This window comes from Corella eumyota, chromosome 6, assembly GCF_963082875.1.
Source record: "Corella eumyota chromosome 6, kaCorEumy4.1, whole genome shotgun sequence".
In the NCBI taxonomy this organism is placed as follows: Eukaryota; Metazoa; Chordata; class Ascidiacea; order Phlebobranchia; family Corellidae; genus Corella; species Corella eumyota.
The window spans coordinates 627236-654842 of record NC_137495.1 but is presented as its reverse complement, the minus strand read 5'-3'; the positions used below and the strand labels follow the sequence as shown (position 1 = coordinate 654842).

Genomic DNA, 27607 nt, shown 5'->3' with positions numbered 1-27607 from the left:
AATTAATAATATTTTAAACTGGCAAAGTTAACTCAAGACTGGGTCGGGTTAACAAATGTTACTCTATTAAGGTCATGATGTCGACCTTTTCAAGATTACCAAAAAATGTTTTTTTTTTTAAATTATTTATTAAACTTTGACGCTTAACGTTATGCTATTTTTTTTTAAATAAACTTGTGGATTATTAAATTTATAAAAGTGCAACATTATTAGGAAATGTACAATAAACAATATATTAAAGCGATGGAAAAAATTCAATATTTAAAACATTGTTATCGCAAAACCAATTGGCATCACGATTCAACCTAAATTTCTTTTAGCAAACTATTTGTACTAAGATTGTGTTGCTAGACTATTGGTTGAGTAATTAGTAAGAATCGTTTTAGGCATCAAAATTAAAAATCCGGCGCTTAATTGGCCACAATTTTTGGCGCTTAGAGAATTTCAGGGCGGCGTTGATTGGCCACATTCTTGGCGCTTAGAATTTCTTGGGCGTTAGCTGAAATTTGTTCATTTGTAAGCACGTGGATTGGAGTTCGGTGGTGTTCTGTTAGTTTCTTATAGTGTAGGAACTGGAATTATTTTCACTAAAATTTTATATATTGTTTATTAGTACGATGTAGCTTTATTTATAAATGTTGTATTTAATATCACCAGCGTTGAAGATTGATGTTTCGTCGAAGCGGATTTCAACAAATCGAGTTAAGTAGATTGATTTTTATATAATTGTATTAAAAATTTTATAAAACTTGTTTAAAGTTTTATATGGTGTTGTTGATCTGAATATGCAACCTATTAGGGGTAGGATCGCGTGTCGACACTCGTTATTTTAATGTCTGCTAGGCTAATTGTGTTTAACAGTCCGCATATTCAGAACACGACATCATTTTTAAAAGTGTATAAATAACTAGATAAACCCTTATTAGACAAAGATAACTGCCCCTGTTTTTTTTTAGGTTCCTGAAGGCGACCTCGCATGCGGCGTCACGGGGACTGGAAGAAGCGGTGATGACGTCACGAAGATAGAAAACCATGACGTCGGCCGAGAAGAGATGGATGACGTCACGAAGATGGAGGACAATGAAGAAACTAAACGCGTCAATCAGAAATAAGATAAGTTCAATTATTTAATATGTTAATTGCTTATGAAATTATATAATATTAATTAGTTTAAACTAACTAATTGGTTTTGAAAATGCTAATGAGTATCTGTTTTAGTTTGAGCGACCGACCATCGACAACTACGCATGAAGCTGAGTGATAGCTGCAACTTTTTTAAACCGTCACGCGGTATTTTGAATGGCCGCTAGCTGTTGCTCGTGAGAAAATGAATGTTTATCTTGTTTAATAATATAACTTATTATTGATTACTGTTTAATATAACTTTTTTAATTGTATTAATAAGTGTTAATTAAATGATACTGTGTTTGTATTTCTGTTAAAAGTTGTTAAATATGTTTTAACTTTACATTTAATTAACTTTCTTGGATACTAATTGGTTTGTATTAATATAATTTCTTGTTTATTTAAAGCTAATGCTAATGTAGTTAATATTTGGTTTGTTTTATAGTTAGGTGTACAAAATGCATTTGGTATAAATATATTTATTTAAAAGTAATTTAAACTAACTAACATATTCGATTTTAAATTATAAAGAACATGTTTAACCTTTGTCTTTTTCCAAGGTAATTATGACGTCCTAATACTCTGGTGACGTGGTCATCTGGTGATGACGTACCATAGGTCCCTGATGACGTAGCCCTCTAATAACGTAGCTCTCTGATTACGTAGCTTTCTAATTGCCTTCCCCTCTGATGACGTAGCCTTTTGATGACGTAGCCTTTTGACGACGTAGCCTTTTGACGACGCAACCTTTTGACGACGCAACCTTTTGACGACGCAACCTTTTGACGACGCAACCTTTTGACGACGCAACCTTTTGACGACGCAACCTTTTGACGACGCAACCTTTTGACGACGCAACCTTTTGACGACGCAACCTTTTGACGACGCAACCTTTTGACGACGCAACCTTTTGACGACGCAACCTTTTGACGACGCAACCTTTTGACGACGCAACCTTTTGACGACGCAACCTTTTGACGACGCAACCTTTTGACGACGCAACCTTTTGACGACGCAACCTTTTGACGACGCAACCTTTTGACGACGCAACCTTTTGACGACGCAACCTTTTGACGACGCAACCTTTTGACGACGCAACCTTTTGACGACGCAACCTTTTGACGACGCAACCTTTTGACGACGCAACCTTTTGACGACGCAACCTTTTGACGACGCAACCTTTTGACGACGCAACCTTTTGACGACGCAACCTTTTGACGACGCAACCTTTTGACGACGCAACCTTTTGACGACGCAACCTTTTGACGACGCAACCTTTTGACGACGCAACCTTTTGACGACGCAACCTTTTGACGACGCAACCTTTTGACGACGCAACCTTTTGACGACGCAACCTTTTGACGACGCAACCTTTTGACGACGCAACCTTTTGACGACGCAACCTTTTGACGACGCAACCTTTTGACGACGCAACCTTTTGACGACGCAACCTTTTGACGACGCAACCTTTTGACGACGCAACCTTTTGACGACGCAACCTTTTGACGACGCAACCTTTTGACGACGCAACCTTTTGACGACGCAACCTTTTGACGACGCAACCTTTTGACGACGCAACCTTTTGACGACGCAACCTTTTGATGACCCAACCTTTTGATGACCCAACCTTTTGATGACGTCGAACTTTGATGACGCAATCTTTTGATGACATCGAACTTTGATGCTGTAGTTCAATGAACCTATGAAGTTAATGTGGCAAATCCAATATTGTTGCCCACATGAACGTTGTTTTTTTCCCCCCCAATAACAACAACAATATATTTGGTAGTCAACAACAAACTGCCATCTTAGTTTAACACAACAATATATTCTATTTTCCTGTGCAACTCTTCATTAATATGTAGTCTATGGTTGGGGCTGAAAGTAGATTTACTGCATATTTGTTGCATAGTTATATTTCCAATATCTATGGTATTCGTTACCATATATGTGACACCCCCTACTGGACAGTAGGTTGTTCAATATATTTGTGCATTGTATGTGACAAACGTTATTTCGAAAGGCCGAGTTGGGACGTTCTTTCTTTTCGGTAGGTTTTTTTTCGGTTAGTCCCTTTATCACATGCAATTTATCGTGACCAGTTCGTGCTTTCCTACTAGAGCCATACTGGGTTATATTAAACGTAATTTTTGAATTATTGGAACATCAACTGTTTTATCTAATCATCTTGAAATTGTAACATTTTTATATGTTACATAGAATTTATAAATTGTAATTTTCAAGTTAGAGGAAACTCTTGTTCTTATTTTAAATAACTTGTACATTGTTGTGTTTTTAAAGTAACTCATTGTCTTGTTTCGTAAATGTTTTTTGTAAATGTTTTTGTAATTGTTTTTTGTCATTGTTTTTTGTAATTGTTTTTTGTAATTGTTTTTGTATTTTTTTTGTAATTGTTTTTTTGTAATTGTCTTTGTAATTGTCTTTGTAACTGTCTTTGTAACTGTCTTTGTAACTGTTTTCGTAACTGTTTTTTTTCTTTAATGTTATTTTTTAAATGTTTTTTCTAAATTGTTTTTTTTTCTAAATTTTTTTTTTCTAAATGGAAATGTTTTTTTTAAATGTCTTTTCTAAATGTTTTATGTCAATCTTGTTAATGTTTTTCTAAATCTTTTTTGTTAATGTCTTCCGTAAATGTTTCTTCCGTAAATGTTTCTTCCGTAAATGTTTCTTCGTAAATGTCTCTTCGTAAAAGTCTTCTTTTAAAAGTCTTCTTTTAAAAGTCTTCTTTTAAAAGTCTTTTTCTTTGTGTTTCTTTGTAAATGTCTTTCGTAAATGTTTATTCTTATTTTTTTCAGGTGTGTTGATATATTTCATTATAATATACAATACATTACATTTAAATTTAAAGATGACTTTTAGTTTTTGTTATTTAGTACTCGTAAAGATTTGGTAAGATGCAATTATACTTATTGCAGGGTCTTAATTCTTATAAAGTTTTTGTTTTAATTATTTAGAAATTTGTCACATCGCCCTTGACTTACAGGCAATATGCACAAACTTCTGTCAAATCAAAAACCAATTGGTCCCATAATTATTAGTATATAATTTAATTTATATTTTCCAATGCCTTTTAACGTTATATACTTAATAAGCAAATCTTAGTTTTTAATGTGGTTAAAAATTAAATTTAATTTTGCTCTTTGGGTCAGGGTACTAAATGTTACTAATTAGGCTTATTGTGTAATTAATAATTATTTTTACATGGTTGATATTGCCAAAAAATTATTAAACTAATTGTTTTTTTTCAACAGAAGTATTTGCAAATTGCCAAGCAGGATGCCCACAAAAGAAATTCAACCTTGGACATCCGGTATTGCAAACTATTCATTTCTTGGTTGGATTCTTTTTGATTATGACGAAAGAATCGAAAATGAATTTGCTCAATTAAGGAAGCAATCTAGAAGTGGGTTGCACTGTAAGCAAAATGTATCTGTGACGTATTGGTGGTGAACAATTGGTAAATGATTAACTTTTATGATTTAACAAAGTTTTATCAATGTTTTAATAAACATTACATTAGTTTTAGATTAAAATAAATAAAGTCATTCAGATATTAACTTGTAATATAACTTAAAGAAACTTAAATCAAGTTAAATAGGTTTTTTATATGAAGATAGCTTTTATTTACTTTGGATAAGTGTTGTAAAAGTAAATATTTCAATATGTAACTAAGGATTTTAACATGTTTGTATTACAGGGATTTAGAAAATATAAACTTGTTTGTTTTTGAAATTTTGCTTTTAGCTTTTTTCAGGCAACAAAATGAAGTTAACAATTCTAGTTTTAAGTTTGTTGGGGGTGGTATCAGGTGAGGTGATTCACCTTAACAGCGATCAAAGATTTGGGACTATAACAAGTCCTGGGTTTCCCGGGCCGTACCCACCGAACCTTGACATCACGTGGGTGGTGACCGCTGACCCCGGGTTTCAGGTCAAACTTTACTTTACGATATTCGACATCGAAGACTCTTTCGACCTCGTCCCATGTGCGTACGATTTTCTAAGGGTAAGTGACGTCACATAGACAATAACTACTGTTATATTATGACGTTACTGTTTATTGTTGCACGTACTAAAAAAACAAAATAAAATATAACTTTCGGATATTCATCCGCCAAATAGATCGATGACCAAGTTGAAAACCAAACTTTTTGCGGAAACGCGGTACTGTTTCCTTACGACTCTATGGCGTTACATGAACGTTTTGTTTCGAAAGACAATGTGATGACGATTCAGTTTGTTTCTGATTTCAGCAACGGAGATTTTGCAGTAACTGGGTTTAGAGTTCACTACAGTTTTGTTGGTAAGTAACTGATATTAAAGATAATATGACATGCTTATAAACTTAAAATAAATATTTTTTAGGTATTTTTTTGTAAATACCGGCAGCGTGGTGTAGTGGTAAAAACACTTGCTACACTACACATGAGGTCGTGGGTTTAATCCTCACTGCTTTTATGCTGTAGCGCCCTTGAGTAAGGCGCTATAAACGGTATGAACTCCTGCTGAGCCAGCACTTAATCAGCAGCTTAATTATCGGGCAATTATAATCCATAATATCCCAATCTGCTAAAGGCAACTCGAGAATGGGTCTCGGAGTAACTGATGTTACTCTATGTTTAAGTCGTGCATTTGATTTTCCACATCGAGGATAACGATATATACAAAAAAATGGATGACTAATTTTTGGATAGGGTCTTTCCCTATTTAGTTTAAAATTTAAATACGTCATGACCACGTGGTAAAGTTTTTAAAATATAAGTTGTAGCTTGTTTGTATTTGTATTACATTATATAGATTTAAAATATGGATGTTGTTATGGTAAGTCCTAAGTTGTATTTATATAAGGCTTTTTCTTTTTTTAGACAAAAATGAATGCTACGAACAAGAAGAACTTGTAAGGAACACAGTGGAGGATTGGGACCAGTTGGTTTATTGCAACCACCATTGCGTTAACGTACCAGGAAGTTATTATTGCACTTGTAAAAGAGAATTTTTTCTAAGGGATGATAATCATACTTGCTCTCGTGAGTTATTTTATATTTTGCTTTATTTTTTAATGTATCGGCAGCATGGTGTAGCTGTTAGAACACTTGGCTTTACTTGGTGAGGTCCTGGGTATAATCTCTACTACTCTTTTGCTTTACTGCCCTTGAGTAAACTGTATAAGCTCCTACTAAGCTAATACTTAATTAGGAGCTTAATTATAATTAATAATATCTCAAACTGACAAAGGCAACTCAAGACTGAGTCGGGGTAACAAATGTTACTCTATGTTTAGGTCATGAAGTTGACCTTCCCACATTAAGGATAAATATATATAAAGAATATATATATATAAACTTTCTTAACTGTCATAATATTTTCGTGTTTTCCCACATCGAGGATAAAGATATATACAAAAAAAAAAAATAAAAAAATATTCTATGTTTACCAATCTTAATGTATAACTATAAGTCCAGAGTTCAAGTGTATTGCAAACCTTTCTGTTTGTTAAGTAAATATTTTCAATCCATGAAATATATTTTGCAGCAATTTGTTCAAATAAAATCTTAAATGAAGATTCTGGAATTATTTCGACGTCTCATTATCCAAAAAATTATGGAAGGCAAGCTGACTGTGATTGGACGATAGAGGTTTGTAAGTTGATTGTGATTTGACAATATCATGCAACTAATGCCCAGTCATTTAACATTATGAATAAATTAAACTTATTTTATATTCTCAGGTTCGTGATGGATTAAGTATAAACTTGATTTTTGATTCAATTTTTGAGATTGAAACTCATGAAGAATACCCCCAGCCAAATTGTGTTTACGATTCGCTAAAGGTAAATGACATGAAGGTCTATAAAATACACAATTGTTTCTTAATATATCTGCTTATACTACATTTTTGTCTATAGTTAAGTTATGGTAATGTTGAGAATATTTACTGTGGAAATACTGCATCAAACAATGGACAACTAATGGAGTTGAACACAAGAAGAGCTAAACTAGAATTTAAAACTGACAGCAGTGTAGAAATGAAAGGATTTAGTGTTAGATACAACACCACAAGTAAGTAGAAAATGCTTTTTTTTTATTGTTTAATTACAACTGCTTTTAACAGTGTTCTTAAATTATGCCTAACTCAGAGAAATATATCTTGAAATGGGAAACAGAAGTAATGATTAGGAATGATAATAAGTTTGTATAGAAATTTGTTTACATCTACTAAATCGAACTGCAATTTTTAGGGTGATAATTTTTTTATACCTTTATTAGCAAAGTGTGTGCTGTTGTGACATGTTTAAGCTATTATTAAACGCCGGTCTCAAGAAAGAAAAGTGTGACATTGGCGCGACTCAACGCGAGACCTATTAAACAGACAGCGTGGTATAAGAACACTTGCTACACCAGACGTGAGGTCGTCTCTCATGCTCTAGCGCCCTCGAGTAAGGCAATATAAACGGTATAAATTCCTGCTGAGCCAGCACTTAATCAGCAGTATAATTACTGGGCAATCATAATCTATAATATCCCAAACTGCAACAGGCAACTTAAGGCTGGGTTAGGGTAACTGATGTTACTCTATGTTTGGGTCGTAAAGTCGACCTTTCCACATCAAGAACGAAGATATATACAATAAAAAAGATCATACTTTTTTGCCAAGACTAGCATATTACTCTAACAAAATATTTCAAATTTTTAGAAATTAAATGCCGAGACCAACGTTTAGCTCCCTCCAATGGTGAAATAGTGAGTCAAAACCAAAATGGATTTTATGAGTTGGACGATGTTATTGAATTTGGATGTAACACTGGTTATGAGTTCAATGGAACAGATGGCAATGTGAGAATAACTTGTCAGAGTGATGGTACTTGGGACGGTGTCTCACCTATGTGTAAAAGTAAGTTTATTTCCATATACTGATGTACAACAACATTTATTTGTAAGATCCTATCTTAAAATAATCATTAATTTAAAACTAGTTAAATTTTACAAAAAAAATGTTTTAAAACTTAAAACAAATACATTTTTTTGGTAAAAGAAATACATTGTAAACCTTTTCTGTGAAGTTATTTAAAATGATTTATTGTTTTAGTTAAATCTTGTGGGCTTCCAAATGAACTTCGAAATGTTGCAAACTCTAAAATTATTGGGTATGAAAACCTGGGTTTTACTTACAATGAGGTCTTCACTATAGAATGCAATCAATGGTGAGCATAACATTCTTTAGTATTAGTTTTTTGTTTTAGAAAGTTTTTTTTTTGTATATATCTTTATCGTCTTTGTGGGAAGGTTGAATGCGCGACTTAAACATAGTATTACATCAGTAACCCTAATCAAGTCTTTAGTTGCCTGTGGCAGTTTGGGATATTATAGATTATAATTGGCCCGATAATTATGCTGCAGATTAAGTGCTGGCTCAGCAGAAGTTCATACTGTTTATAGCGCCTTAATGTGTTTTTTTTCTTTTAATGTTTTTTTTCTTGCTTTGTTGTTTTACCTTTGGAGTTTGTTGTACGAAAACTTAATAGTACAAGAACTTTAACTTTAAAACTTGTCCTAGGTATGAGCAGAAAGGTGGAGCAATGGATTGGATTTGTACAGATATCAAAAAATGGAAACCAATACTTTCTGTCGCCGGTGATCAAGTACCTTATTGTAAACCAGGTAGTTTTTTACTTTGCGTAAGTTTGCTTACTTGTCACATGTGCAGTGGATCTTTAAGGAGCTTGTCATTGTCAAAAAGGTTACTTTTTGACATATATTTATCCTTGATGTGTAAATGTCCTCCTTATGACCTCAACATCGAATAACATCAGTTACCCTAACCCAGTCTTGAGTTGTCATTGGCAGCTTAGGATGTTATAGATTATAACTGCTCGATAACAAGCTGCTGATTAGGTGTTGGCTTAGTAGGAGTTTATACCGTTTATAGCACCTTATTTAAGGACACTACAGCATGAAAGCAGTGGGGATCAAACTTAAGACCTCATGTAGTGATGACAAATGTCCTGACCACTAAACTGCTTTGTTATCCTTTTTCTGGTCTAAGGTTGTACTTTCTTTTAGTGATACTTTTAAAGGTGTAAGTCTAATTGGATAGCTTGCAATTTCTTTTAAACTTTGTGTTAAGAGGTTTTGGGACAATGTTTGTAAAAAGGGATAGTTTTTCTGAGAAAAATTATATATACTTTTATAAAAAGGTTACACCCACAACTACCATTTTTTTTTTTTTTACACGCGCAACCTTTATGTCAGATATCCACTGTTTAACTCATTTAAAAATAAATTGTTGCTTTAGAATGTGGGCAGAAAAATCCTGGGACCAATTCAAAATCAGTTCATATTAGTGGGGGAAGTGAAACGGAGCAGTTTGAATATCCGTGGATGGTTGGGTTATCTCGAAGCGACCCCCCAGACATAGGTGGAATTAATTGTGCCGGTTCACTTATTAGTGAAAAGTAAGTGATAGGTTTTCTTAATTTTAAATATTTTTTAAAAGGTCAAACTTTATGACCTAAACATAGGGTAACATCAGTTTCCCAAACCCAGTTTTAAGTTGTCTCGGGCAGTTTGCTGATTAAGTGTTGGCTCAGCAAAATTTTATACCGTTTATAGCGCCTTCCATGAAAGTGTTAAAGCATGAAAGAAGTGGGGATTGAACCCAGGACCTCATGTAGTTAATTCCTAGTTATTGGACTACTACACCACACTGCTATTATTAAAACAAACCAATGAATCACATTTTCTTAAATTAAAATTAATTAATTTTTAGATATGTGTTGACAGCTGCCCATTGTGTTGTGGAATCTGACAACTCAAGCATACCCATTTCTCCAAATCGACTTCATGCTTGGTTAAATGCTCATGACCTCGTAAACGAAAGAGTTAGGCCTGGCCGATCAAGGTTTTATCCTCAATTTGATATATTTTTAATTTTATAAAAATTACCAAAAAATTTTTTGTTTTTAATAAATATAACCTCAAAATTTTTTAGGAGGATTGGGGTATTAAATGTAACTGTACATGAAAGTTACAACCCAGAAACCCAGAATAACGACATTGCTTTAATTCAGCTTTCTCAAACTATCATTATGGATGATATTACAAGACCTATCTGTGTACCTGAAGTTAATGCTGATTTTGACACTGTAAGTATTATTTCCTTTAGGTATTTGTTTTGTATATATCTTTATCCTCGATGTGTGAAGGTCAACTTCATGGCCTAAACATAGAGTAACATTAGTTACTCTGACCCAGTCTTAAGTTGACTTTGGCAGTTTGGAATATTATTGTTTATAATTGCCTGATAATGAAGCTGCTGATTAAGTGCTGGCTCAGCAGGAGTTCATGCCGTTTATAGCACTTTACTCAATGTTGCTACAGCATGAGATCACTGGGGATCAAACCCAGGACCTTGTGTATGGTAGAAGAGTGTTCTTACCACTGCTCCACGCTGGGCTTGTAGTTTAAAATAAGACATCTTACAAATAATAATATAAAATATTTTTAGTTTTCAATACCACAAAGTATAGGAAAAGTAGCAGGGTGGGGTAGAACAGAAGGCAATAGTGCAAAAGTAGTTTTGCTTGATGCCAACTTACCCACAAGAACTCATGAAACCTGCTTGAAAAACTTTAAGAATACTGCTTTGTACCTAGGCATCACTTTATCTAATATAGATCTAACAAACAACATGTTTTGTGCTGGAAAACCGTAAGTATTTTATAAAAGGTTATACGTGGTGTTGTGATGTAGTGGACACTTGGCTTCAGTTCTTAAGGTCCTGGGTTCGATTCTCACGGCTTTTATGCTGTAGCGCCCTTGACTAAACAGTTAAACTTCTGTTGAGCCAACACTTAATCAGCAGCTTGAAATTAAGGGGGTAGTTATAATATAATATTCCAAACTACTAAAGGCAACTCAACACTGGGTCGGGGCAACAAATGTTATTCTATTATAGGGTCGTGAAGTCTACCTTTTCACATTAAGGATAAATCAATTTAAAAAAACTAGTAATAATAGTAAATTTTATTTAATAATTGTGACGTCATAATTTCTCTAGAACCGGGGGTGGTTTAACGTGCAAGGGCGACTCTGGTGGCCCTTTTATGGTGGCCCATAATAACATAAGCAATCCCATTTATTATGTACATGGGATCGTGTCGTTCGGATTGGATGCGGGGTATTGTGGGAGGAGAAAATCTTACTCAGTGTTCACCAAAGTCCATCAGGAATATTCGCGATGGATTGATGAAAAAAGCAATGTAAAGTGACGTCATCTACATCAGGTGATGTCACGTTAATGTAATTGAGTAAAAATTAATTTTGTAATTAAGTTTCACTGCAACACAGAGTTGGAAAATGAAAATATTTCAAATAAATTGGTTTTTAAATCTACTTGACTTTAAAAATAGTGAGTTTTAGATTTTATTCTAAGTATTTCTAATCTTAAATTTATTTTTTTTGTTTTTAGAAACACCTTTTTTGGTTTTAATTAAAAAATAATTATTTTTAAACCCTGTTGTTCTTTAATGTTTCATTGTAAATAGGTTCTAATTCTATTGTGATTGTTTATGATGTAACACCTATCTATTCAAACATCATATATTCTATTATATATTATCATTTTTACGTAACAAAAACTGTAATAATACAATCATTAAGCCAAAAGTTTTTTTCCATTTGAAATTCTATTTTACTAATATTAAAACATTTTTACACTTTTAATAATGGCCTGGAAACTTTATTGCTATTTTTTAACTGTTTTTAATTGTGTTTTACTAACTTAGACATAACTTTCCTTGATGTAGGAATGTCGACCATGCGACCTTAACATAGAGTAACACTTGTAACCCCGACCCAGTCTCGAGTTGCCTGTGACAGTTTGGGATATTATAGAATATATTTGCCTGGTAATTAAGCTGCTGATTAGTTTTTAGTTTAGCAGGAGTGTATACCGTTTATAACGCCTTACTTAAAGAGCGCTACAGCATTAAAGCGGTAGGAACATTTAAACAACTAATATAAACCCCATAAAAAATAAAACCCCTTGCCTTTAGACACAAAGTTTAATAAATACCTAACGCAAAATATGTTTAAAACTCTATAGTAGACCCAAAGTTAAACAGCGTAGGCAAAACTCACAATAAAGCTTGTTAATGACGACATAACAGTAAACAAGCAGAATTAGCCTGAAGCGCTATTGCTAAATAAATACATTTTCCAAAAATATTGAATAAGATATTAAGAGGTTTACAGATGTTTTAATATACATCACATTTACTCAAGTATAAAATGTTTAAAGTTAAATTAAAATTAGCTGCGTTTTAGCTCCTATTATACAACATAACTTAAAGCAAAATTGCTTTTATATGTTTATCTGGATAATTTTATTTATATGAGATGAATGTAGCTAAAGTTAGAACTTTAAAATATTAATTGAAAGATTTACAACGGATTTAAAAGCTAAAAACCAAGTTAAGTTGTTTGTTTTTTATGTAAAATTTAAAGTTTGTTTTGGATTTTGGATCTAACTTTAAATTTATTTGATATTTTATTTTTAAAACTGCATTTTAAAACTGGTTTAAAATCAAGTTAAATGCTTTGACTTTTTAGGCAGCTAAATGAAGTTAACAATTCTAGTTTTAAGTTTGTTGGGGGTAGTATCAGGTGAGGTGATTCACCTTAACAGCGACCAAAGCTTTGGGACTATAACAAGTCCTGGGTTTCCCGGGCCTTACCCACCGGACCTTGACATCACGTCGGTGGTGACCGCTGACCCCGGGTTTCAGGTCAAACTTTACTTTACGATATTCGACATCGAAGACTCTTTCGACCTCGTCCCATGTGCGTACGACTTTCTGAGGGTAAGTGACGTCAGTGATCCTATGACACGTAAATTTGTGACGTCAATATTTAATTTTACAAACCTTAACCTTATCAGTATTTTAAAATAAGTTTGAAGCACTAAAATAACAAAAATTTGAAAATATTTATCCGCCTTATAGATTGAGAACAAGAATGGAAACCAAACTTTTTGCGGAAACGAGGAGCAGTATCCTCTCGATTCTGTGACGTCACAAGAACATTTTATCTCGAAAGACAATGTGATGACAATCCAGTTTGTTTCCGATTTCAGCAACGGAGACTTTGCAGTAACTGGATTCGAAGCTCACTACAGTTTTGTTGGTAAGTGACGTCACTGTTACGTCATAAATGGTGTTTGTTTGCACCGAAGCAAAACACTATAATTGAACTATAACTAAAGCTGGTAAAAATAAACTAAAAAAACAGCTTTGAGGAGTGCCGGCGGCGAAAATTTTCTTAATTTCGAGCTTTGAATTAATGCGTATGAGTAATTTCGTGATTTTATCATAAGTTTTAATTGTTTTGTTTTATTATTTACACCAAATTTAATGCATCAATAGGTCATAAGTAATTTGCCCCAATTATATTCGTAAAACCATGCATTCTACGTTCAAATTATGCTGAAAATAAAATCAGTCTAAAATTGAATTCTTGAGTCACTTATTTTATATTATACATATAATTAATTTAAGAATTCTACAACAACAATTAATCCGTTAATTTTACGCATAGTTGAATAACTTTGCTACAATAAAGTTAAACTTTTTCAATTTTTTAGACAAAGATGAATGCTACGAACAACAAGAACTCGTAAGGAACACAGTGGAAGATTGGGACCAGTTGGTTTATTGCAACCAACATTGCGTTAACGTACCAGGAAGTTATTATTGTGCTTGTAGAGTTGGCTTCTTTCTGCAGAAGGATGAGCATACCTGTTCGCGTGAGTTATTTTATTACTTCGTGTAGATTTATCAACTAAACTGTCTTATTATATAGTAATTTGTCTTAACAGTCTATTTCGAAAAGTATATGCCCGTTATGCACAACATGCCCGCTATGTATATATGCCCGTTATGCACAACATATATATTCCCGTTATGCACAACATGCCGGCTATGCTGGACATGCCCCTTGCGTAATATGTCTACTATACATAGCTAGTTATTTAGACATAGGGTATTTACATCAATTTCTAATAAATAATAGGTAAAAAACTATTCGATTTAAGTTTTAAAAAATGATATTGATTTTAATTAGAAAAATCAAAAAAATAATTTTGCACTTAAAATTTTTTTTGCCTAGCCTTAAGCTAAGCGGGCCCACAACTAAAGCTTTAACTTAGGCTTAAGCCAAAGTTTTATTAAGGACCACAAATAGCTTTATTTTAGGCTTAACCTAGGCTCAAGATTTCGGTTTTCAAATAACAGTTGGTGTAGTTTAAATGGGAGGCCTCCCAACGACAAATGAGAGGCCAAGCACTTCTCCGTACGTGGATATTCATTGGTTTCATAAGCGCGTCTGATCAGCTTGTAGTGCCTTTAGGCCGATGGCTTTGATCGACTGTTCGCTTTTTTGAATATCGGATCACCTACGCTATGGCAGGAACTGTTTTTCCCTAAATTGGCATAGTTTTAAAGCTTAGTCCGTTTTAGTAGTTGGTCCCTTGCTAGGTTTTTGGTAGTTTTAGCGTTCTAGTTTGTCGTTGTCTTTAGGTCGCTTGCTAGGTTTTTGGTAGATGTGTTGCGCTTTAGTCTTAGTAGTCAGGTCGCTTGCTAGGTTTTTGTTAGATGTGTTGCGTAAGTTGTGTGTAAAGTTTGTTATGTTCGTTATAGAACAAGTTGGTTTGTTATAGAGCTTTGCCTTTCGCCCGTCGTTGTCCTTAGGTTGCTCGCTAGATTTTTTGGTAGTTTTAGCGCTTTAGGTTGTCGTTGTCTTTAGGTCGCTTGCTAGGTTTTTGGTAGATGTGTTGCGCTTTAGTCTTATTAGTCAGGTCGCTTGCTAGATTTTTTGGTAGTTTTAGCGCTTTAGTTTGTCGTTGTCTTTAGGTCGCTTGCTAGGTTTTTGGTAGATGTGTTGCGCTTCAGTCTTAGTAGTTAGGTCGCTTGCTAGGTTTTTGTTAGATGTGTTGCGTAAGTTGTGTGTAAAGTTTGTTATGTTTGTTATAGAACAAGTTGGTTTGTTATAGAGCTTTGCCTTTCGCCCGTCGTTGTCCTTAGGTTGCTCGCTAGGTTTTTTGGTAGTAAAGCGCTTTAGTTCGTTATAGTTTTTAGGCCTTTAGCTAGTTTTTTGGTAAATGTCTTGCGCTAGTTAATCAAAGAGCTTTGGTTTTTTGTTATGGATTAAATAAAGCTGGTTATTTATAGAGCTTGGCTTGTTTGTTATATAGCTAGTTTGTATAAGGCCTGGTTTGTTTGTTCTGGACTAAATAGAGCTAGTTTGTTGTAGTTTTTACCAGTTGATATTTATGTTCATTTACTTTTTAAGAATGTAATCTATCGATATTTTGCGCAAAAGTGGGCATATTGTGCATAGCGACCATATACATTTTCGAGATACAGGTCTTAACCTTACTTTATGGTTTTCTTGTTACAAAATCACAGATGAGGTCGTGGATTCAATCCCCACTGCTCTCATGCTGTAGCGCCCTTGAGTAAGGCGCTATTAATGGTATAAACTCCTGCTGAGCCAGCACTTAATCAGCAGATTAATTATTAGGTAATTATAATCTCTATAATATTCCAAACTGCAATAGGCAACTTGAGACTGGGTCAGAGTAACTAATGTTATTCTATGTTTAAGTCGCGCATTCGACTTTTCCATGTTGAGAATAAAGATATACAAAAAAAAATAAAAGTGTACTTTAAATTGGTGAGGGGATTTAATCTATGCAATGTTTTGTGTTTTTACTATTTTTAAGACAATTTTTATTTTTGATTAATCTTGTAAAATCAATTAACTGAGTAATGTTTTTTATATTTTGTAGCAATTTGTTCGAATAAAATCTTAACTGAAGATTCTGGAGTTATTTCAACATCTGAATATCCAAAAGATTATGGGAGGTTAGCTAATTGTGATTGGACAATAGAGGTTTGTAAGTTGATTATGATTGGACTGTCAATATTATGCAACTTAAACTTATTTTCTTTTCAGGTTCGCGATGGGTTAAGTTTAAACTTGATTTTTGATTCAAACTTTGAGATTGAAACTCATTTTGAATACTCCCAGCCTGATTGTGTTTACGATTCGCTAAAGGTGAAATGACATGCTAGACCAATATATACTTTTTGTTACTTATGTATGTTTATACTACATACGTTTAGACATTGAATTAAATGAAAATTTATCTGTAGTTGAGCTATGGTGATGTTAAGAATACTTACTGTGGGAATACTGCACCAAACAACGGACAACTAATGGAGTTGAACACAAGAAGAGCTAAACTAGAATTTATAACTGACAGCAGTGTAGAAATGAAAGGATTTAGTGTCAGATACACTACTACCAGTAAGTAAAATGCTTTTTTATTTTAATTTTTACAACTTCATTGTAATGTTTGACTGACAGCATGATATAGTGATCGAACACTTGTCTTTTCTAGATAAGGTCCTGGGTTTGATCCCCACTGCTGTTATGCAGAAGCATCCTTAAGTAAGGCTCTACAACTGGTATGAACTCCTGTTAAGCCAGCACTTGATCAGCAGCTTAATAATTATTTCTAAATTTTTTAGAAAGTAGATGCCTTGAACAACATGTAGCTCCCTCCAATGGTGAAATATTGAGTCAAAATCAAAAAGGATTTTATGAGTTGGATGATGTTATTGAATTTCAGTGCAACACTGGGTATGAGTTTAATGTATTTGATGACGATGTTAAAGTTGTAAGGCTAACTTGTCAGAGTGATGGTTCTTGGGACGATGTTTCACCTACGTGTAAAAGTGAGTTTATTTATTCCACATGTAACTACACTTTAATGGTGATTTTATTGAATAAAAAACTTTGCTATTGATATATGTAGATTTAATATTAATAAAATAAACGTTAACTACATTTTGTTATCAATAAAATCGTATAGCCTATTATCTTAAGAGAACTGTAGAGTTGTAACTTTACAAGAAACTTTGTCCGTTAAATTATTAAAAAGAATTTATTGTTTTAGTTAAATCTTGTGGATCTCCAAATGAACTTCGAAATGTTGCAAACTCTAAAATTATTGGGTATGAAAACCTGGCTTTTACTTACAATGAGGTCTTTACTATAGAATGTAATCAATGGTGAGCATAACTTTCTTTTGTATTAGTTTTTAGGTTTTATTCTAAAAAGTTAATCTAGATGTCCTATCTTTTATGGGTAGTTTTTTTTATCAGGTAGAGGGCTAGTTAATGTATGTTGTTATGGCAGGGGTAAATGTATTATTTCTACTAAAGGTAACTTAGTATAGCATGATACTTGTCCATGGATTTTTTTTGCTCTTTGGGTAACAACCTAGAGCAATATAAGCATAAGGCTTTAAGTCTGATAAAGATCTAAGGGGGCTTTCTAAAGATTTTTTAAACAAGGTTTTTAAAGGAATTAAATTTTATACCTTGTTCTAGGTATGAACAAAGAGGTGGAACACTGGATTGGATTTGTACAGATGATAAACAATGGGAGCCAATACTTCGTGTTGCCGGTGATCAAGTCCCAACTTGTAAGCCAGGTGAACAACAATTTAAACTAAGATAACGTAGAGTATGTTTACACAGAGCTATTCTACTTCTGTCTAAAATAAGTTGTGCGTTATTAGGCTTATGTGTACCTACTTTAGGGGTTACTAACCTGTATTTGTTCTGGTAAAGGAGGCACTTACTTTACAAGTCATTCTCTGTACCTGTTCTGGGAGGTACTTACCTCAGAGGTCACTTTCGGTACTTGGTGAAGGGGCTAAACCTTGAATGTCATAAGAGGGGGTTTACATTGTAGTTAACTTAAGATCATGGGCCAAACTTAATTCAAGTTGTTGCTTTAGAATGTGGAGATAAAAATTTCAAGGAAAACACGCTGGGTTCTCATATAAGTGGTGGGAGGGAAGGCAAGCAGTTTGAATACCCTTGGCTTGTTGGAATATCTCGTGGCAACCCTGCTAGAATAGCTGAGATTGATTGTGCTGGATCACTTATTAGTGAAGAGTATGTATTTAACATAGGCATAACCTGAAGTAAGGGTCATCAAGGTTTTTTGAAATAAATTATATTGAAATTTTTAGATATGTGTTGACAGCAGCCCATTGTGTTGTGGAACCTGTCAACTCAAACATTTCTATTTCTCCAAATCGACTTCATGCTTGGTTAAACGCTCATGAGATCACAAGAGAAAGATTTTTTCCCGGTCGATCAAGGTAAAGGACACTACATGAGGTCTTGGGTTCGATCCTCGGTGATCTCATGCTGTAGCTTTCTTTTTAAGGCGCTATAAACGATATAAACTCCTGCTGAGACAGCACTTAATCGGCAGCTTAATTATCGGGCAATTATAATTTATAAAATCCATAACTGCCACAGGCAACTGGAGACTGGGTCGTTGTTACTGTTTTACTCTAAGTTTAGGTCGCACACTTGTTTTTCCCACATTGGAGATAAAAGATATATTCAAAAAAAACATACAACAAATATATTTATCTTTTATTTGAGATATTTGACTTTTTAGAAACAATTTTAATGCAATTTTTTTCACTTTTTTTAGAGAAGTTGGCGTAGCTGATGTAATTGTACATGACGACTACAACCCAAGGCTTAAAAACAATGACATCGCTTTAATTCGACTTTCTCAAACTATTGTTATGGACAACATTACAAGACCTATCTGTGTACCTGGCGTCGGTGCTGATTTTGACAGGGTAAAAAGTTATAAATTTGTTTTATTTGTAAATTCCTAAGTTAATATTAAGCTGGTATTGTGTAAATAAAAGCATTATAGTTGGAGTTTTGGCTTTAACAAACTAGTGCTGTTATTGGCTTAACGTTTGAGGGTATAAAATGGAAGCAGTGGGAATTGAACCTTAAATGTCGTGTAGTAAATTCATAATAACTGTGTCATTCTTTATTGCATTTAATTTTATTTATTAATGTAGAAAGGTCGACCTAATGGCCTTAACACAAAGTAACATTTGTTACCCTGACCCAGTCCTAGGCCCTAAAAGCAGTGGGAATTAAACCTAAGCCACATTTAATAAACACTATATGTGTTATTGCCAGCATTCTAAGGTTGTGTTTTTTTTTTTGTACATATCTTTATCCTCGATGTGGGAAAATCGAATGCGCAACCTAAACTTGGGTTACATTTGTTACCCTGACCCAATGTCGAGTTGCCTGTGGTAGTTTAGGATATTATAGAGATTATAATTGCCCAGTAATTACGCTGCTGATTAAGTGCTGGCTTAGCACAAGTTTGTACAGATTAAAGCCTTACTCAAGGGCGCTACAGCATGAGAGCAGTAGGGATTGAACCCACGAACTTATGGTGGTCTAGCAAGTGTTCTAAGGTTTTGAATGATGGGAAAATTTACCCAACCTGTGAATTAATTCTACTTTTAATATTTCAGCTTTCGATCCCACTAAGTTCTGGTCTAGTAGCAGGGTGGGGGAAAACAGGAAGTAACACTGGGAAAGTAACTCTGCTCGAGGCCAACTTTCCCACGGTGACTAGCGCCATCTGCTGGCAAAACTTTCAAGATATTGCACGGAACGAAAATCTTAATTTAGCTGAAGGTCTGGCTATAACAAACAACATGTTTTGTGCTGGAGATCCGTAAGTATTTTGATAGAAGGTTATAACAAGAACTTCTACTTCATAATTATGACGTCATAATTTCTTTAGAACCGGTGGGGGGTCTACGTGTCAGGGCGACTCGGGCGGTCCGTTTATGATGGCCAATAATGACGTCGACAATCCCGTTTATTATGTACATGGGATTGTGTCGTTCGGTCTAGATGCGGGGATTTGTGGGAGGAGGGAATCCTACTCCGTGTTTTCCAAAGTCCATCAGGAATACTCGCGATGGATTCGCGAACGTAGCGACCTGGAGTGACGTCATTTATATCTGGTGAAGTCGCGTGACGTCATATACCTTGGGTTGTGACGTCATAATGTTTTTTTTTGCGTTTGGATTGTATTTTTTCCTAAAAATTGAGCTTTTAACAATTTTTTTTGCTTTTGTCAGAATGCTGTATTTTACGCGCGTCTCGAAGGTTTTGCTTGTCTATTATTGGCATATCTTCTGATTATTCATGCGGTTATTACACGTACTAGCCAGTATATAGCGCTCTATTATAAAACTTAAAGGTTTGCCAAGGTGAAGTCTTGTTTAATTTGGATTTAAAGAGATCAATTTTAAAGATGTAAGGGTCAAGTTGTGTTTTACTAAGCTGTCATTGTAACTTTGTATATACAAATTTGGACAATTTTAAGGACAACGGTATTTGATTTAAGTTTTAAGTTACAAAATTGTTTTGTTTTTTTGTTGTTCAATTATACGTCCCGCCAATTTAATTCATGTTCAAGTAACCTGATAATCAAAAAGTCTAGCCAATCACAGTGCCTATAAAAGAGGGCGTTGTCTGGTTAATGTTTCACTAAAAAAGTAAACACGCTTTTCTATTAATGAATATACTTTCTGTTTATGTTGGTTACCAAAGAAAAAGAGGTAGTACTTGGTAAGTAGTAGAGATAAGGCTAGGTAAAAGGTGAAGTGGCAAAATTAGTTATTTTAGGGCGCTTAAATTACTTTTAATCTAAATTTTAAGTATAGGGAAGTAAGAATAGTTAAAAAGCTAAGATTGATTTCTTTCTACTATTTATTTACTACAGGAAAATAATTATTATGCGTCAATCTAGACAAACGTTTTGTGACGTCACAGCAGCTTCCGTGTGTTACTCTATGTGACGTCATTATCATCACAAGAATGGTGATTGTTTTGACAGCGTTCTAACTAGGTTGTCAGAGTGTGATTCGTCTGTTTAATTGTGAAGTATTAATTGCAAATTAACTTTAATCTTTTTTGGCAAATTTTAAAGATAGTATTTTATCTGGGTTCGTTAGTTATAAGTTTTCAAGGTCATTAAATGTTTAAGACATTTTAAAAGTTCTTGAAAGTATTTCTAGGGGTCATCTTGTATAAATAAGCCTAAGGGAATAAAAATACATATGTATTAAAAATGTAAATCTGTTTTTAAGCATGGTTAATGGTTGATTTTACGATTAAAAACAAGTTTAAAATTTATTAGAATTATGTAAATATGTTTAAGGGTCGTTTATATTTTATTAACATTCTTTTTTTGCAACTTTACAAATTTTATTTTCAAGCTAATGGTTAACTTTTTAACGTGACTTAGAAAGTTTATTATTAGGTGAGGAGAAAATGCTGATACGAGCATTTTGTTTGTTTCGTCATAAAGTTGTTGTTAAATATGCAAGGTTGAATTACAAAGGTGTATGTTAGCAATGTTTGCAAGTTTTATATTAACCGTTTTTTAAATGTTTTAATTCTTAGTTTGGTTAGTTTTTGCTAGTAATATAAATATATATTTATTGAAATTTAATTAACTTATTGGCAGATTAATTATCGGGCAATTAAAATCTATAATATCCCAAACTGACACAGGCAACTCAAGACTGGGTCGGGGTAACGAATGGTAGGTACTCTATGTTTAGACTGAGAAGTCAACTTTTTTACACCAAAAAAATTATTGGAAATAAAAAGTTAATAAACAATTTAATTTACTTTTAGCAACTTTAATATAAAGATTTAGATAATGTTGGGGCAAAATGGCATTCAACGAAGTTTTAAACTTAATAACCAACATTTGAAAAATGAAGAATTTCTTTACCACCTCGGAATCAAAGCCGACCAAAACTTAAAGCAAAGATTCGGCGATGTTAAGGTATTTATTAACAACCGCACGTTGGCGCCATTGAGAATGTTAATAGTTTTTGTACCTTACCATTTACCTTTAACCTACTTTAATGGGATTTTATAATACTTTAAAGGGGCCAATAAGAATCGAAATAAGGACTTTATGTGCTGGTGACTTTAAATATATGCGTTTTTTTTACTGTGACGTAAATGTGTAACTGAATAACTTTATGTACTTTAGTATATCTGTCTGGGAGGCAAAGAAACAAGAATGAAAATTTTCGCGGAAATGTTGTACGAATATTTGGGAAACCCTGAAAACAGCGAGTTTGAAGAAACGAAAGATGGTAACTACTAAATATCCTTTTGTTACATAAGCTTGAGCTTTATGACGTACCAGTTTGATTAATTATTGTCCCTGTTTTGCCTTAGAAGATTACAACGAACCAGCAGTGAGATTTAAGTTAAAAAATGGTCGAAGTGTAATCACCAACAATTTAACATTTTTTCAGGTGGTCACGTGTTAAAAAACTTAAGCAAAGGCGCGGGAAGGTATTCGTTGTTCAAAGTTGGTCCTGTTCTCTCAGCCAATCACGGCATCGGAGCAGCATCGCTTTCCGTCGTTCTACACGAGGTGTGACGTCATAGACAGTTGACTGTATTAAACTGAGTGACGTCATAATTTATCTAACATGTTTTTGTTTTGTTTAAGTTGTTCAAATTAATTCATTTTGCCGGCTGTGATGACGTCACGTTTTTTAGGATCGGAACTTCGGGCGGATTAGGTGCGTCATCAATTACTTTTGTGACGTCATTTAAATTCTTAACTATTTAAAATATTATGACGTCATAATTGCTTGTTTATTACAGGTTTAGACCCAGGCACCGTTGTTGTAACGAAACAAGCTTACAACAGTTTGTTGGAACCTTTCCATCGGCAGGTAAGTTCTATTTTATGTGTCCGTTAGATGATGATAAAGAGCAATTTGCGATTGCTATAAATTAATATTTTAACTTACAATAAAATTTATGCCACGTCATATTTTTAGGCGGCGTGTGGCACCGAGCATAAGTACGAGTGTAAGACTGACACAAATGTGTCACAATCCTTGTTAAATATTGCCGAAAATTTAAACATTAAAGCAATCCACGGGAATACGGTTTCAACAAATGACTTTTACGAAGGTAAAAAAAGTTAAAATTGGGTGTTATATTTCTTAATTAATTTATCATATATTATGACGTCATAAACACAGAACAGGGACGATTAGATGGAGCATTATGTGAGTATTCGAACGAGGATAAAATAAATTTCATAAGAAAAGCTCACGACGAGTTCGGGGTTCGAAATATGGAAATGGAGAGTTCGTGTTTTGCCGCTCTTTGCTCGCGCGCTCACCTAAAATGTAAGTATGACGTCACATTAGGGTTTGTTCTGTAAAAAAAGACGATTTTACTGCTTAAAGTGGATTTTGTCATCCGACTTATAAAGGTTGTTGGCGTCGTTTTAAACCAAGAAAAAATATGGCATGACTGCAGCTGGAATTGAACATGTAGCCAAATGATTTAACAAAACAGCAGCGGCATTTGTTTTCTTTTTATTCCCATTTTTTTTAACTTTTCTAACTTTTAGGTGCAGTTATTTGTGTCGTTTACCTCGACCGATTACTTGGGGACAGCGTAACCAGCGATAATACCAAACTAAAGGAATATGATAACTACCCTCTTACATTAGTAGCTGAGTATATAAAAAGAAACATGTAATAATTAGAGGTTTCTTACATTGCTGTTTGAGTTATGTCATTTTATTAGCAAAATTTTAGAATTTTTATTCATATTTTTATCCTAAATTTTAGTAAACTTTAGTAGGTGTGTTTGTTTCTCTTAAATTGCAAAAATATTTTTTTAAAAGTAATTTTTTTAAATGGTGTAGTGCCTTAGTTTTTACTTCTTTTAATTGGCCAATTATCTAATCATGCTAAGTTTTTATTGAAAAATTAATTATTTTTATTCAACTTTTTACTTACACATACAAAAACTAAAAGCCATGTATAATAGTTATGTAACTTTCATAACATTTATCATTTTTTACTATTTCTAATGACTATTTTTTAACTAAATTATTTTACTTCTAATTTTATAATTTTGAATCATAGATTATTGCGTATTTTTGGTGTGAATTTAGTATATTAAATTAGAAACTCTTTTTAGTCAAATTTTTATATTATTCCTGCACATATTCCATTCGTAAAACAATATTTTTTTTTGTTTTTGGTGATTTTTTGTATTATAAAATGGTAAAACAAAAAAGAGGATAAAAATTAATAATAAATCAAAATAGGAGAGAAGCCGCTAAACGAGAGAGGTGAGAGAGAAAAGCTGACGTCACGGCATCGCCCTTTTAGAGCCAACCAAGCGTGCTCGGTTTCAAATTTAATATTTCGTGTCCATAGAAACTAAAATGTTCAGATTACTACAGATTTTAAACCAATCTCAGTTTAGCTTTATAGTAAGTGGTTAGTAGACTTGTAAAACTGTCAAACCTTATTGAAATTCAATCATTATTAGGATAAGTAAACAACGGTATGTTTAAAACCATTAAAGCTTTGATTTTTTTGGGTAATTTTTATATACTTTTGTCACATTGTAAAATTTTAATACGAAATCAAAAATCAAGTTTTTTTAGTTCTGATTTACGAAGGTTTTGACTTATTTTAGTTGTTTTTGTCGGTTCATTTTTTTGTAATTTAATTCGTTTCCTGGATTTGATTTTAATAACAGGAAATTATAACAGTCTAACAATAGGGATTTGGAATTTTAAGGTTTATGACATTTTTTGATAAAAGGCTGTAATACAAACGGCTGTAAAACCGTTTAATATAAAAATAAATAAACTAGATAACTGCTTTTTTTATTCTATTATTTTCAGTTATTGATTATATACATATATATATGAGGTAATTAAATATTTATAAATATACTATAATCAGTTAACTGCAGTTCCAGCATATTTATAAATATGTTTTCGTTTTAAGTTGTTTTTACCAACATTTTTACAATGGGTAACTTAAGGTCACTAAACTTTTATGGTTCTGGTATAAACTGGTTTTCTTTTAAAGTACTACTGCCAGGAACTCACTGGTATAGAGAATGGCGTGGTTAATAATTTATATACTTTTAGGCAGAAGGATTGTTTGCTTTTATGGGTAAACTAACAACATGTTGTTTGCTTACTATAGTGTCGTTTTACGATAAGCATACTATCTGACTATATTTTAAAATGGTTTATTTATTTAATAACTTTTCAATAAAGTTGGTTGGGCACTTGATTTGTAAAATAAATCATAATATTTTTGGATCAATAAATAATGTATTACTTTAGTTTGTTTTATAATTACTCTAACTAATATTCTGGGTTATGCATCTGATGAAAATCTATTTATAAAAAAAGTATTTTAAAATTGCCCTTTTTTTCAATTTGTTTTTTAGCAAGTTTTAGTTTAATTTCGTTAAAGGATGTTTATTTAAATTTATTTTGTTCTAAATTTGTTTAACCTACTTTATTAATTAATTAATATGTTATTAAGAATTCCCACTAATTATATAATTAATAACGGGTTTTAATCTTGTTTATTTAAAGAATTAAAACTGACAATAGTTTATTGTAATGATTATAATTACTTCCTTGTTGTGTAACAACCACATGTTCTTGTTGAGTTAATAGTTAATAGATTCAAAAACCTTGCCATAATTTTATTTTGAATATAAAAATTGTTAAACTAATGATTTAATTTACAAATGTAGCAGTTCTAAATCATTGTATTTTTGCTATCTGACAACTTAAAAAATTAGTTTAGGTTTTAATGTAAGTTACTACTATAAATATTTGTGTTAAATTAACTTAATAATTAAGGATTATTATATTGTATAGGCCTATCATTCATTTACAGTTTGGTAAAATTTACTACTATTCCGAAAATTAGATTTTAAACACTTGTTATTAGATTAATTGTTACAAAAATTAAATCTAAAATTTAAATCAATAAAATCCAAAAAAATTGTCACTCAAAGAGGGGATTTTCCATTTAGAGACAAATTCTTAAAATTTAAATGATTTTCTATTTCAAATTACTAGTTGTTGATTTTAATATTAGATAAGAAAATCAAATGAAAAAATGAAAATGATGTTAGGCAATCATTTTTATTGACTTAGTTGAATATAGATTTTGTGTAATGTAAGTAGGAGTGCTTGTTTGTCAGTTAAGGAGAACTTTTCTTTAGATTTCTAGGAACATTTTGGTTCAATTGATGAACTTTTTTATGAACTTTGTAATACTTTTAAACTCTAACTTTATAAAAGTTTAAACTTAAAACGATTTTTGAGTAATTTCTAAGGCATTGTTGTAAACTTTTTAAATTTTTTTTCGTAACAAAAATACTAAAAGTTAAAGTTTTAAACCCTATTATTTTTATTTATAAATAAAAATAATTCAACCATCAAATATTTATTGATTTTAAGTTGGTCATATGAGTACCTTTTAACTGACATTATACTAACAAACAGGTTGATTCTAAAATAATTATGACATCATATTTAAGGTCCTGTGATGTTATAGTAATGGTCTAAATGTTTTGTTTACTTAAACACCATGAATAATTCAAGTAGATTTTATATTTATTTTGTGAATATTTTGGTGGGGTCTGCTGGTTGCTGTTTCTTGCTAATGTTTTTACCAATACTTTATTTTAAAAACATTATTTTAAGATGTCATAAATTACAATTGTAAAGACACGAAATGGTTCATTATTTAAATGGTTTCAATTTTTTTATTAAAAATTCAAATATTAAATAATTTTAAAATCATTTTCGGTGAACCTTATTTTAAAAGCAAGTTGTATTAAAATTGTTGAAAATAACCTTGACATTCTGTGGGTAAATGACTAATTTTTACCCTTTTAATCTAATTCTCAAAGGTCACTAATTACCTCATCTATAAAGCATTCAAATGAGTGATTATATTTTAATTATGATGTCATAGTTGGCAAAAAATGGTATAAAAATGATGGATTATAAACATTTCGTGATCAGACTATTTTCTGCAAATTGATTTTTTATTGTTGTTTTCTCATTTTTTAACCTATGTGTTATCTAATATTGCACAATATGAAATTTTTTAAAAGTATGAAATTTGAGTTTAAAAGTTAAGTAAGTTGGAATTTTTTTTTAACGGTTAAAATTTACAAAAACTTTTTTTTCGAAAATTGCTTTGCCCAAAACCAGTCAGCATTGAATTTAAAAATAATATTTTTGTTTTGTGTTGTGGTAATCATGATCCCTTGTAACAGGAAAAAGCTAAAACTCAATAAACCATAAAATTTTTAAATATATTCACCAGAATTCCCAGAAATTTGTTCAGCTTATAGCAATTTTTTGAAAACAACCAAGTTCTCTGACCCTCTATATGTAATAAAATAAATACAATTCAGTTAATGATTTACAAGTATTATGTTAATTATGTCATCTTTATATTAGAAACTCGCATCACAAAATATATCAAATTTATTAAACCAACATTTACTTAGTCACGAACAATTATCAAAAGTTGGAATAATATTATTTTAAGCCAGTTTTAGTAACAATATGTGTTATGTTTTAGTGCTTAGCATAATAAGGGTTACCGCTACAATGCGTGTAAAATTAAAAAAAACCATT

The 27607-nt window shown here is 32.4% G+C and overlaps 3 protein-coding genes across 6 annotated transcripts; all 3 read left to right on the top strand.

Annotated features, from left to right (window-relative positions):
* The first annotated feature begins 4517 nt into the window (after positions 1 to 4517).
* On the top strand, positions 4518 to 12115 carry LOC145755504 (mannan-binding lectin serine protease 1-like). 3 transcript variants are annotated; one of them, XM_082571744.1, is made up of 16 exons: positions 4518 to 4603; positions 4891 to 5151; positions 5268 to 5448; positions 6011 to 6172; positions 6678 to 6781; positions 6874 to 6975; positions 7051 to 7204; positions 7839 to 8036; positions 8232 to 8346; positions 8700 to 8803; positions 9438 to 9597; positions 9912 to 10043; positions 10134 to 10287; positions 10650 to 10852; positions 11202 to 11427; positions 11613 to 12112. In XM_082571744.1, the coding sequence occupies exons 2-15, from the start codon at positions 4909 to 4911 to the stop codon at positions 11410 to 11412; spliced, it is 2223 nt and encodes a 740-aa protein (XP_082427870.1). In that variant the 5' UTR covers positions 4518 to 4603; positions 4891 to 4908; the 3' UTR covers positions 11413 to 11427; positions 11613 to 12112. The 3 variants fall into 3 exon arrangements, with proteins under 3 accessions (XP_082427870.1, XP_082427868.1, XP_082427869.1); XM_082571742.1 differs by having other exon boundaries at positions 11202 to 12115; XM_082571743.1 differs by lacking the exon at positions 4518 to 4603 and having other exon boundaries at positions 4856 to 5151; positions 11202 to 12114.
* A 316-nt stretch (positions 12116 to 12431) lies between these two features.
* LOC145755502 (mannan-binding lectin serine protease 1-like) lies at positions 12432 to 20634 on the top strand. 2 transcript variants are annotated; one of them, XM_082571741.1, is made up of 15 exons: positions 12432 to 12615; positions 12755 to 13005; positions 13147 to 13327; positions 13785 to 13946; positions 15990 to 16093; positions 16157 to 16258; positions 16357 to 16510; positions 16735 to 16941; positions 17163 to 17277; positions 17599 to 17702; positions 18012 to 18171; positions 18249 to 18380; positions 18725 to 18878; positions 19584 to 19789; positions 19859 to 20634. In XM_082571741.1, exons 2-15 carry the CDS (start codon positions 12763 to 12765, stop codon positions 20067 to 20069), a joined length of 2235 nt encoding a protein of 744 aa, XP_082427867.1. In that variant the 5' UTR covers positions 12432 to 12615; positions 12755 to 12762; the 3' UTR covers positions 20070 to 20634. The 2 variants fall into 2 exon arrangements, with proteins under 2 accessions (XP_082427867.1, XP_082427866.1); XM_082571740.1 differs by lacking the exon at positions 12432 to 12615 and having other exon boundaries at positions 12739 to 13005.
* A 61-nt stretch (positions 20635 to 20695) lies between these two features.
* Positions 20696 to 24122, top strand: LOC145755512 (uridine phosphorylase 2-like). Its single transcript, XM_082571755.1, has 8 exons — positions 20696 to 21922; positions 22136 to 22241; positions 22407 to 22528; positions 22607 to 22679; positions 22765 to 22835; positions 22944 to 23079; positions 23151 to 23300; positions 23528 to 24122. The coding sequence occupies exons 1-8, from the start codon at positions 21794 to 21796 to the stop codon at positions 23656 to 23658; spliced, it is 918 nt and encodes a 305-aa protein (XP_082427881.1). The 5' UTR covers positions 20696 to 21793; the 3' UTR covers positions 23659 to 24122.
* The last annotated feature ends 3485 nt before the right edge of the window (positions 24123 to 27607 follow it).

Coding starts and splice junctions, on each gene's coding strand:
- LOC145755504 (XM_082571742.1), top strand. CDS start 4,909: ATGAAGTTAACAATTCTAGTTTTAAGTTTGTTGGGGGTGGTATCAGGT. Junction 5,152..5,267: donor GTGCGTACGATTTTCTAAGG/GTAAGTGACGTC, acceptor TCCGCCAAATAG/ATCGATGACCAAGTTGAAAA. Junction 8,804..9,437: donor AGTACCTTATTGTAAACCAG/GTAGTTTTTTAC, acceptor TTGTTGCTTTAG/AATGTGGGCAGAAAAATCCT.
- LOC145755502 (XM_082571741.1), top strand. CDS start 12,763: ATGAAGTTAACAATTCTAGTTTTAAGTTTGTTGGGGGTAGTATCAGGT. Junction 16,259..16,356: donor GTGTTTACGATTCGCTAAAG/GTGAAATGACAT, acceptor ATTTATCTGTAG/TTGAGCTATGGTGATGTTAA. Junction 18,879..19,583: donor TCGGTGCTGATTTTGACAGG/GTAAAAAGTTAT, acceptor TTAATATTTCAG/CTTTCGATCCCACTAAGTTC.
- LOC145755512 (XM_082571755.1), top strand. CDS start 21,794: ATGTTGGGGCAAAATGGCATTCAACGAAGTTTTAAACTTAATAACCAA. Junction 21,923..22,135: donor AAAGATTCGGCGATGTTAAG/GTATTTATTAAC, acceptor TATGTACTTTAG/TATATCTGTCTGGGAGGCAA. Junction 23,080..23,150: donor AACAAATGACTTTTACGAAG/GTAAAAAAAGTT, acceptor TCATAAACACAG/AACAGGGACGATTAGATGGA.